The sequence below is a fragment of the Uloborus diversus genome, chromosome 2 (assembly GCF_026930045.1).
Source record: "Uloborus diversus isolate 005 chromosome 2, Udiv.v.3.1, whole genome shotgun sequence".
Classification (NCBI taxonomy): Eukaryota; Metazoa; Arthropoda; class Arachnida; order Araneae; family Uloboridae; genus Uloborus; species Uloborus diversus.
Genome location: NC_072732.1, coordinates 25,641,058 through 25,653,626, shown reverse-complemented (window position 1 = coordinate 25,653,626; position 12,569 = coordinate 25,641,058). Strand labels below are relative to the sequence as shown.

Below are 12,569 nucleotides of genomic sequence, written 5' to 3'. Positions count from 1 at the left end.
AAAGTACAGTATTTCTCTTTTTATATTTACATTCAGGGCTCAAAAATAAGTGATCGACTGGTCTCAGACCATAAAAACATCCATTGGACCAGTATACTTTAAATTTTAGTGATCCACAGGACAGCATATTTTTGTTCTTATTTTCCTTTCAAAAATGTTAAGCGTAAAAATTTTTTTTAAAAACTATCCCGAGAAAGTTTGCATTTTTATTAACAAGTACCTGGACAACCGTGCCCCGCTCAGCTTTAAAAGAATTTTTTTTGTCAACTGATGTTTTTCTAAAGTTTGATACTTTTTCAAATATACTTGAAAAGCCTCAGGTTAACGAAAAATTAAGATTCTCGCCAGCCGTAGGATATGCTTCCGAGAAACAAGAAATATACATGTAAACGCTTCATCAGCGTTATAATCATTACAGCTATAAAAAGCCTACTACTGAATATAGGCCTTCTCTTCCCCACAGACATATACCTAGGGAAGCTCTGAGCTGGTTGCATATAAATATATAACGCACGGTATTGCCAAAAAAGTAGTTTTTTTAGACCAAACATGGCGAATATAAATATGAAAAAATGGATTGAAAATGCGCCGCAACCTTCTTATAACTCTAAAGTACCAAACAAAGAAGATTCTGATTGCAATTAAGTCAACATTTTGCTTTAAATTATCTGTTACCTTTTTGTTCCCACTATACAATTTTCCTGTCATTAATTAAAAGATTTTGAACTTGGAGCCAATTTGACTATGGTGAAATCGGTTTTTAACCCAAAACTTCCTTCCATACTAAGTTGCGATTCACGGTTTTATAGCAATCAAGATTTTCATTTGGAATAAGTACTTTTAGTGTAGTTGGTCACTTTATGCCAGAAAATGCTACATACAGCATGCTATTCATAAAAACTGATGATACACAAACCACTCCCACAAATTATAAGAACAAAATATAAACATTCTTAATAAAATATAAACAGCCTCAAGACATATGTTTTTTTGAAACAAAATTTAGATGTGTGATTTAAAAAAAAAAAACATATAAAACTATTTGAAATGTAAAAAAGAAAATAAGTAAAAAAAAAGAAAAGAAAAAACCTTACATTGACTTATACAGTGCTTTTGAATTTGTTTTTAGCCAAGTGTGATTGAAATTAGCCGAAGTGGCCAATATCAGCCAAGCCTGGCAACCCTAAGCAAATTTAAAATTTTAAAGCGAGAGGAGACAAATTTTTATTGTTATGGTTGCAAATCATCTGTCTGATGAACTTAGAATGCAAAACTACAATTGAATCCAAAATTTCATCCAAATTGTTAGAGCCGTTTCTGAGATAAGAAATATATATATATGTGTGTGTGTGTGTGTGTGTATATATATATATATATATATATATATATATATATATATATATATATAACCTGCGTATAACAATGATTTTTTTCTAACAAAATCTGTCTACAACGATATTTTTTTCTCTCTAGTAAGCTCATTTGAACAACCTGATTTTTTTTCTTGTGCCTCAAAAAACGACTCCATAATGTCTGGAATATGAGATAAGAAAAGAACGGATTATTTCTAATGTTTGTCTACCATTTTGTAGCTGAGGGATCATAGGAAGGGGAAAAAAGCAAGGATTGAAATATGTACAGCTGTTTATTTCTTTTCGAAATGGCGCCAGGAACAAGGGAGCTTCCTACTAAAGAGGAAAAAAAATCTCCCTCAGTGTTGAATCATTATCATTTTATTATTTATTTTATTCTTAGAAGATAGATTGTATGTGATTTGGAATGTTTTTAGCAAAATTTGTTTTTGACATTATTTGCATAAAAAAGCATTAAAAAAAGTAATCAACACGTTTTTTCGTAAAAAAGAAAAAAAAATCTATTAATTTCTTACATAATAAACTGATGTTCATAATATCTTTGATACATAGTTTTATACCTTTTACTTTGCAAAACTTTCATTTTAAATTCTATCTAAGACTAAAACTATAGTTTTTGAATTTGAAATTTTTTTATTCAAACTATCTACAACGATAATCTGTCTATAACGATATTTTTTCTCGGTCCCCAGAATGTAAGCATAGACAGGTTTATATATATATATATATATATATATATATATATATATATATATATATATATATATATATTTAGTCACAAGAATTGCTCGTTTAAAGATATAAGATGTTTAACTCTCCTTTGTACAGAAAAGTATGTTGAGAATTTTTTGCAGTATTACAAGACATTGTATTGGCCACCCTATTTGCCTTCTCCCAAAGCAACGACAGAGATACAATTTCATAAACTCAATTTCCTGGCCAGTACTGATGTAAATATGCCCTTGTTGCTTCTTGCTATTGTACAATCACTCAGACATGTCAACAAACAAAATTTTGATTCAGTTTATGTTTTATGTTATTTAATAAATATGTTTCATATATTTTTGTTATTTTTCTTAAGTTTGTGACCAAAAATAATTTTGTAGTTACTGGTCCCTTTTACCAGTATTTATTTTTCTAAATTTCTAACTTTGTTTGAATTTATCTTTTAATATTTAGTCGGTAAAATTTAATAATTTAACTTTTCAAAGAGACTGAAAAACTTGTTCACATAATTTTAGGTAGCCTTGAAGTATATATTAAAAATATGTTCAAAATATTTATGTATTTATTTCGCATTATTTATTTCTTTGTTTTTTATTTTAGAACGTGTTTTTTTGTTCTTGGTTTGTTGTGTTCTTCATCTGAAGGAGCTACTGCTGTGGAAGAATATGGATGGGAAGCAGTTAAGAGAAATCACGAAGAAAAATGGCCTCTGATTAGAGAAGAATTTTTGATTGACAATAATCAGTTTTCTAGAAAATACACCTGGTCTTTCAGCAGCATGAGTGGCGATTGGCTTTTCAACGGTTTTCCCAGCAGCTTGTCGTTCGCCGCTCGCAACTCCCCGCGTGACTTTTCTCCGAGTGGCAGTCAGAGCTCTTGCAACTCCTGCTTAGAAGTCATGCAGAATCCCTACCGTAACCAAAGTTTTGCGGAACTTCCATCCGGATACAACAGTGAATTCTCGCCAGGGTTTGATGATTCCCGCCCCCGCTCTTCCTCGGATTGCCAACCTGAGAGAAATGATGGGGGACTCTTCCAAATCGCAGAATCATCAAGTTGGGATGTCTTGAGCTCTGAATCCTTCTCACCTCCTAGCAATTTCAACCCGCGTGGAAAACGCAGAAGCATCAGCACCTCTGAGGTTGATACCAATTTATCAAACTTTCAATCTCTTGTGGGTGAAGGGAACCCTGAGGGTGATGATCGTGGACGAAATACCATCAGTGTTCCCAGCACATCACGTGATTCCGCTTCACATTCCGTGACTCGACCAACCACCTTACGACCCGTTTCTAGTAACTCTTCTATCAACAGCTCATGCAGATCCTCAGACTGTGATGCTCGACCATCTCTGTTGAAGCAACTTTCATGTGGACAGAGCTCACGCCTGCAGAGTCCCACAACTCCTGATAATTCATCATCTTTGTTGGTTACTAGCGCTAGAGACGCTCTTGGATATGCTACATTTAAGCATATTCAAAGGCGTCGTGTGAACTCATTAAGTTTTCATGAGTCATCATCAAGCAATGTAGATTCATCGTTACGCCACATTAAATCACAGAGCTTGGATGCTGATGCTGCCAAACCATTCAATGTGTAATGCTCAAATGATATATTTTTTTAATATATGAGATACAGCAAAACCCCTCCTAACGGACACCCCTCAAAGCGGACACGTTTTTATTCCCCAGTTCCAATGCAAATAGCATTATTAAACCCCTGTCCTGCGGACACCTCTCTGTTGCGGACAAAAAAATTTGTTCTGTTAGTCTCCGCTTTAGAGGGATTTTACTGTATTTAGTTTAACATCAGCTCTATTAATTTTAAAAAATTGGTATATTTCTGTTACAGGTGGGAAGACTTGTTTACTTTCTACCTTGGTAAAAATAGAAAGATAATGTTTGCCACTGCCATGCTTATTATACATTTTAATGGAATTTTGGATGTCTATTAACGACTCTGTAATTTGTCAAAATTATTTTGTATTTTAATGGCTTGGCTTAAATATTTGGTGGATTATTTTTGCTCATAGCGTGATCTGTTTAAAAGTTCATTAATAGGCCAAAATAACATACAGTATCACCAAATAAGTAGTTTCTGTATAGGTTTAACCAAACATGGCAGCTAAGAAAAATGAAAAATAATTGCTATGATTTGAAATACGCCAAGCAATGGGGCCAAGTACCCATAATGGAAAAATACCTAAAAGTTTTACTGAAGAGACTTAAAAACATTTCATGCTCTGCCTACTTGATTTTTCGAAAGAAGTTCATTTCAATGACCTTTGGTGTATGACTTTGTTTTCTTTTTAAAAATAATCGTATTGACCATTTATCTAGATAATAATTTGGCTCAAGCTGGTTTTGAAATGAATGAGTCTTTTTTCATTGCATTGTGAATTTAACTTAATTTGTTTTTGTGCTAAACTTAATTTCAATGTTTCGATTTTCTTTTTTTCCTTTACATCATGTTCAATACAGCTTTTTGAATTTTGTGATAAGTAAGAGAGAGAGAGGAAGTAGATTTTTTAGTTATAAAACTAATATATTTGTAGAACTGCTTTCGTAATTATGAAAACCTACATATTTCTATCAATTATGTTCTTTTCTAAAATAAAGCATAAATGAACAAAAAATATCAGTTTAATTCAATATTGAAATTTAAACTTAAGGCTTTGGAATTAGCGGAAGGTATTTAAAAAAAAATGTTGTGACCTAAGCTATGCCATTTACCATTAGTGATCTTGTAAATACGACTAATATAACTTCTAGTTTTTCAAGTTGTAGTCTTAAAAGGTAAATATCATTTAACTTGTTAAGTATGTAAGTTCTAGTAATACCACTCTCCAGTTTAATAAAAAATATGTCACAAATTTAAATAATGGATTCTCTAAAGATTGTTTTTATTTAAAAACAAACAGAATCTCCAATAAAATGTTGTTTTATATTCCCCTTGTTTTAAAAAATACAATGAAGTTCTACAAGACAAAGAGGTTTCTCAACTTAACTGAACAAATTTGTTTGATTAATTTGCTACTTATTATTGTAAAGAGACTTATTTGACCTAACTTGATAACTAATTACTTTTTGAATTTCTCTTTGCAAATAAGCTAGTTTGAAGTGTTATTAAAAACTGCTCTTTTTCTGACAAAATATTTGAATGAGTCAAATGAAAGTGGAAAGTATTGCAGAATAGACGAGCCCTTAATAATAACCTGCTGTTCAGATACGCAGCTCACACCAGGCTTTATTTTTGACTACCCAGCTTTAATTTTGCTCTAATTAGAATAGGCTTTTTGCCATCATCAGTAGAACTATATGCCGAAAACATTAATGAAATTGTGCAGACTGTCGTCACGAGTCATGGTTATATTTAATATGACTATCATAGATTTAAAAAAAAAAGCATCCTTATTTTGGATTATAAAAAAGATCTAATCTTTATTTGAAATATGTTGACAGTCCCCTTTTTGAAGGGATCTGTATTCCATATTTGCAGATAAAAAGGGGAAAAAAAATGTTTAAGTTTTGCACTGTAACTTGAACTAACTATTGATTTCTCATAAGTTTTTGTGCCCAAAGTTTCAACAAAAAAGCATGACAAAGGTGTTTAGTTTTAAAATTAATAAATTAAAATAAAATAGCTTTGGTAGGGTCATTACATTTCTGGGGCTTAATATCTTAACTTTTTTTTAATAGTGATTAAAGTTTTAAACTGAAAATGTATGAACTCTAAATACTGGGGTAAAAGTATATACTGCCATGCTAAGCCCAAAAGTGGTTTCTGCAGCTGAGCTCAAAATGAGAAATTGCTTTTTAAAGTTTCACAACTCCATATAGTCAATTCAGTTGCCACTTTTTCGGAACTTTTTTAAAAAGATTTCCCTGTTTGTAAATGAACATAAAACAGAGTATTTAGGTAAAATATGTTACGAAAAACCACCTACTGACAATAACTTATTTTTAATAAAAGGTTCAGATGTACATGCTTAGCATGGCAGTATACTTCAGTTTTAAAAGTAATATTAGATTTTAGTTACTTCTGAATTTAATCATGTTAAACGATTACTTCCTTATGTTTCTAGTGCCTCCAACGACATGCTATTTGCAGAAACTGATGATGATTCTTTAGGATCGAGGCACCCTAGTCAAGATTCCGAAACTCTGTCGAGCGAGCGTTACATTGGATTGTGTCTTCCTTCTAACCTCGATTTAATTTTTAATGTAAGTATTATCCTTTTATATATTGCTATTTGATTTCATTAGCAAAGTTAGACTTATAAGTTAACTATCCTTGTTGTCATTCAAATTATCTGAAAGTAAAATCAGGGTTCGTACTCAATTTCAGAAATAAAATGAAGGATTTTTGGAGGAGTTTTGAAGGAGTAAAATGAGATTTTGAAGGAGTGCTAATGGGCTCTCCTTAAAGGGTGTTGCACTTTCATTCGTCGTATTTGACCCTCTTCCCCTTCGTCACAAAATGTCACACTTCATCTTACTACTCCTCGTCACATGTCATAACATAGTGTTGTAAAAACTGTGTGATGTCACTTTTTATCACTCTTTCTTTTACACCTGTCACAATTTCATGAACCCGGCTCCCCCTTTGTCACAAAATGTCACACTTCACCTTACTACTCCTTGTCACATGTCATAACAGTGTTGTAACAACTGTGTGATGTCACTTTTTATCATTCTTTCTCTTACCCTTGTCACAATTTCATGAACCCGGCTCCCCCTCAAGTTATGACATCCAACATGAATGACCCTTTTTACATTGTCAGAACTGCGATTTACTAAACAATTGTTTTCTTTAACACAATTGCTTAATATAGTACATCTACTTATGTATTTTTAAATATTTAAGCAATAATTAGACAAACTGACTTTTGCTGCTGAGAGTGTGGTGGAGGGAAAAGCAATAGTTATAAAACTTGAAAAAATAGCCAAGCAAAATTTAAGCATGTTTCACTTCACTTATGAAATGTCTTAGTCATCTAATAATATTTTCACCTTCAACTTTTATGACTCCTATGCTCTATTTGTAAATCACATCTTTATGAAAAAAAATAAATATACGAAATTACTACATCAAAATCGTAAATATACCTTTGCCCTAGTGACGATGTTAAGTTGTCGATTGAAGTATTTTAAGTCACTGTCATATAGAAAAATTATGTAGTCTTGAACAAAAAAAGAAGGAGTTTTGAAGGAGATAAAACCAAAATGAAGGAGTTTGAAGGGCCCTTTAGGAAAATTTCCTGAATGAAGGAGTATTGGAGGAGTTTTGAAGGAGCGTACGAACCCTGTAAAATGCTGATCATTAGAGAAGTTTTTTTAGTCCGCTAGCATTGATTTAGTTTTAACAAAAAATAAGTAGTTTTGTAAAGTTGAATATTTTCATTTTGTCTTCTCATTTCCCTTAGGTTAGAAAATAAGATTGAGAGTACTTTACCCCCTTTGCAATTGCAACATGTTAAATACACTGCTGTCAGCAATAATGCTTCACTTAATGCACTTTATTGTCATGATAAGTTAATCAATGAGGATTAAGTTTTAAGATATTAAAGTTTCTTCTGTGTGTTCGGAAACATAATTAGTACCTGAGCTACCTTTTGATTGAGCAAATTTTAATTACATGGGATGTTTTTAAAGTAGTTTTTGAAAAAAAAAAAAGTATAGATAGAGCAAAGAATTTTATCGCACAAAAATCTTACACTATTTTTCAACATTGCTCCCGTGATTTTCCAAGCATTTGTCACAGCATGGTACAGATTTTTGTATATCTATTCGTAGAAAGTTCCTGCTGGGGTAACACAGGGTGGCGACAGAAACTGTGAAAAAAATTCCTTGACTTTTCCCTGATTTCCCTGATTAAGTTCACCAAATTTCCCTGATTTACGTTACCAATGATAATGGTTTTCTTTCTTTGCTCTACTTGAAATCCATTGTATGTATGTATAAAATGCAGTATTTTAAACGTTTTAAGTTGTGTAAAGTTGTTGAACTAAAGATGTATTTTAAAAAGATGCTGCTTTTTTAATAAAATGGTTTTTAAAAAAAACATATCGTCAATTTTTTTTTTGGGGGGGGGGGAACCCCTGCAAGACAGTATATTAAATTTTTTTACATGGAATGATTATAGAAAATTAAAAAAAAAAAACTTTACTTCCTGAAACCACTTAGCATAAAAATTTTAAGAAACTATTAAAATCACTCTTAAAAACATATGTGTATTTATGATAGAACTAAAAAGTAATTGAAATTATTTTGAGCTAAATTTTCAAACTGTGTAATAATTGTTGCAAGAATAACAAGCAATAGTGAAAGAATAGAAGTAATGTCGTTATTCTTAGATAACTAATTGACATGATTTATGCAAAACAAATGAAACCATTTGACATCCATTCATAGGGAGTTTTTCTCTAATCAATAACATAGGTTTTAATGAATGAATACAGCATTTTAACAATAAAAAAAAATATAGATATTTATTAAAGTACACAAGTTAACTCTATTTCAAATGATTTCAGTATGTAACAGAAAAAATGAGCTGTTACATACTGAACAGCTTGCTTTTGTAACAAACAACTTTGAAATGCAAGAAAAAAAAAAAGAAAAAAAAAGCAATTAGTTAATTTCAAAATATATTAAAGAAGAATACAACCTGGTTATAAAATAAAAGAATCACTTTAGTCTGAAGAAAAGAAAACCTTTATAATATGCGGTTACAACAAGTAGTATAATGGCAAAAAAACAAAAGTTTTTTTACTGAAAGTTCAATTTTAGCAATTAAATTAAAAACGCGAAGAAGTAATAACTTTTAAGCTTTTTATCAGTATTAATTCAAAAACCAAAGATTTCTTCTTGAAATCGTGATTACAGTACGCTAGTTACTTCAAGACAATGGAATAAAGGAAAAGGAGCTAAGGCATTAATGAAGGCTTCTTCTTTGCCTGTATGGTAGTTTATTTTACGTAGCATTGAAAGCATAAAAAGAAATTTCAAGCTAGGTAAAATAAACAACCTAACAGACACAGAAGCAATCTTAGGCAGTTCATCCTGTGGTTAATAAGTAAGATTCAATACTTTGACGTTGAGGAAAAAAGATGCACAAATATGCGGCAGTGTATAATCGCACCTCATTAATTTTACTTTTTTTGAACATATAATTGGTGGAAAATGCATAGGGAATTAGAGTACTTAATTTCGTAAAGCAAAAAAAAAAAAATTTCTTCATAAAATCAATTTTCCCTGATTTTTTGTTATTTTTTCCAAATTCCCTGACTTTTCCCTGATCTGTCGCCACCCTGTAACATGTTTTCTGATTGACTGAAAAGAAAGACTTCAGATGCCAAAACAAATGAAAGTTGCTGCGAGCAAGGTCGGGGCAGTGCGGAGAATGTTCAAAAACGTTCCGGCCAAAGCCCTGTAAGAGCCCTCAGGGTTGACTACACAGGAGGCAACTTTCTACGAATAGGTACTGAAAATTTGTACCACGCTATGACAAATGCATCGAAAATCACAGGAGCAATGTCGAAAAATAGCATGAGGGTGGTAGATTTTTGTGTAATAAATTTCTTTGCTTTTCTGTACTTGTTCTTTTTTTATTTCAAAATGGTACTTACTTCAAAAAAATCCCTCGTATATTCTAAAATTGTACTGCTATAACCCTTTTTTTAGAAGTATTTCTTACTTTTCATAAATTTGTTGTTGCAAATTTTTTTGCAAAAGTATCGATCGTATTTTTCAAACAACTCTTGGGAAAACATAAAAGCATGTCTTTAAAAGTAATGAGTTATTTTTTCTTCCTTTTTAAAAAAAAGATGGTGTTCTCATCATTATAAATCAGTTATTAACTTTCGTTTTTCCCCTAGGTGCCAAATTCAAGTAGTAAGACGTCAGAAAACAGATTAGATGCTGAAAACCTAGCTGGTAATTTTATAGACTCTACACTGCAAATTTGATTAAAATTGAAACTCACCACAATTTAAAATGTTTCAGAGCATAAGCAAATCTATAGTTCTGAGAGTAGTTCTTTCTCTCAAGTTTTTATGTTGCGGATAAACTCAATTATCTCCATATCTTTGTGTGGGGGTTTCCATTTTCTTAGGCCATAATTTGGCAGTATTTTTTTGGTGTGGGGGGGGGGGGGAGCAGGACACCATTAGTATATTATTTACCTTAAACTAGTTTTTGTGTTTTTGAAATATCAATGTCATTCTCTCAATTTATGTTCAATTTTCTATTAAAGTATTTATTTAATTAAAGAAATAATAAGTACTTTTAAAAAATAATGAAAGCTGTTTGGAGTATGAAATGTTGGTTTCTGAGGTTTATATAGGCTCATTATGCAGGGGAAAATGTTTAACACAAAGCTTAAGGAACTAAAATAATTTTTCACGTTAAAAGAATTGCGTGTTAAAAGATGTTCGGACTGCTATATCACTTCGCATTAACGGATTTTTAAATGTTAAGCGTTTTCGTGTTATACATGTTTCACTGCATATTTTTATGGAAATTTGAATACTTCAATGCTTAAGAATTCATTGCGATTAAATTTTACTCCTCAAAATTATTCTTTTTTTTAAATTTTAAAATGCTTCTCTAAGTATTCTATTACTTGCAAGCGATTTCTAATAGTATGCTCTTGTAATTCAGTAACTTTAGTGCAAGTTAATAAATAGCAATATGGAATTAAAACTTGAGTGACTGCATTTGATTTCATTTCCTGGTATAATTCTGCATTTTTATGAAAAATGTTTTAGCCTCTCAGAGTCCTATTGATAGGGTGTTTGAGTTCCATGCGGAGGATAACTGCTTGTGTCGACATTCATCCCAAAATATGAGGTGTCTACATCAGACTACTATCGATGGTAAGTCACTTGTTTACATATAAGTACACTCAAACCTCGTTAACATGAACTCGACGGGGACGCCAAAATGTTTCGTGTCAACCGAATTTCGTATTAACAGATTTCGACGTTTACCCGATTTTGTGTAAGCAGACAAGTTTTTTTTTTTTTTTTTGTGTCTCAGAAAATATAGGAACCAAAGTACCTTTGTACAAAAATGTACACACAAGTATCAAAATCATATATCTTTGAACGAGCAATTCTTGTGGGTATATATATATTTCTTATCTCGGAAACGGCTCTAACGATTTGGATGAAATTTTGGATTTAATTGTAGTTTTGCATTCTAAGTTCATCTACGTCAGTGTTTTTTCTGTAAAAACGCGATTTTTTACAAAAAACAGTTTTTTAATATAAAGTCAAATTGAGTTAAGACTAGAAGTAAACTGTGAGTTGACGCATCAGGCAGACGATTTGCAACCATAACAATGAAAATTTGTCTCTTCTCGCTTTGAAATTTTAAACTTGCTTAGGGTTGCCAGGCTTGGCTGACATTAGCCACTTTGGCTCATTTCAATCACACTTGGCTAAAAACAAATTCAAAAGCACTATGTAAGTCGATGTAAGGCTTTTTTTTTTTTAAAGCAAAACTATTGCTGGACCGTCTTATTTTATTTATTTATATTCTTTTTTAAACTTCAAATAGTTTTATATGTTTTTTTTTTAAATCACGCATCTAAATTTTATTTTGAAAAAATATATGTCTAGAGACTGTATATTTTGTTGTTATAATTTGTTGGAGTGACTTGTGGATCATCAGTTTTTATGGATAGCATGCTGCATGTAGCATTTTCTGGTGTTAAGTGACCAACTACACTAAAAGTACTTATTCCAAATGAAAATCTCGATTGAGATAAAATCTTGAATCGTGACATAGTATGGAAGGAAGTTTTGGGTTAAAAACCGATTTACACACAGTAAAATTGGCTCCAAGTTCAAAGTCTTTTAATTAATGACAGGAAAATTGTACAGTGGAAACAAAATGTAGAGGAGGCCGGGGTAATAAGAGACAGGGATAATAAAGACACAGTGAAAAAATCACAAAAAAAAAAAAATATTCTTAGACAACTTTAAAAATATATGTAATATAAAGAACCATATGTATACTTTATTACAATACACTTATTTAAAAGTTTATAACATGTTTTGATTTTTTTTTCATGCAATGAAAAAAACCTTCACGTTGATCTTACCTTAAAAGTTCGCGATATTTTGTAGGTGAAGTGTTTGGGAGTCATTAATGTGTAAACTTCTGACCAGTACTATTTTTTGAAATTTTGAAAGTCTCATTTACTTACAGGTTGTGGGCCAGTCTCTTACTAACCCATTTTTATTTTTTTGTAGGGGTAATAAGAGACAGGTGTCTCTTATTACCCCATACTAACAAATTCGTTTGTTTTAGGTAAAATACGATGAGTTTGATGGTTAGTCTAAGTTTTGCAAGTTCATAGATTTTTTTTATTTTTATTTTAACATAGCCTAAATCTAAATTCAGCTATACTCATCAGAGTAGACCATATTTAGATGTTATAAATGTATGATTTTATGCATAGAAT

At 31.3% G+C, this 12,569-nt stretch overlaps 1 protein-coding gene across 1 annotated transcript in view; it reads left to right on the top strand.

Annotated features, from left to right (window-relative positions):
- LOC129235131 (rapamycin-insensitive companion of mTOR-like) overlaps nucleotides 1-12,569 on the top strand; it is an 81,352-nt gene that overhangs the window by 55,572 nt on the left and 13,211 nt on the right. Inside the window, exons 23-26 of the mRNA XM_054868820.1 lie at nucleotides 2,700-3,695; nucleotides 6,184-6,322; nucleotides 9,976-10,033; nucleotides 10,867-10,974. Of these exons, the coding sequence (XP_054724795.1) occupies nucleotides 2,700-3,695; nucleotides 6,184-6,322; nucleotides 9,976-10,033; nucleotides 10,867-10,974 (1,301 nt within the window). The remainder of the gene's footprint in view (nucleotides 1-2,699; nucleotides 3,696-6,183; nucleotides 6,323-9,975; nucleotides 10,034-10,866; nucleotides 10,975-12,569) is intronic.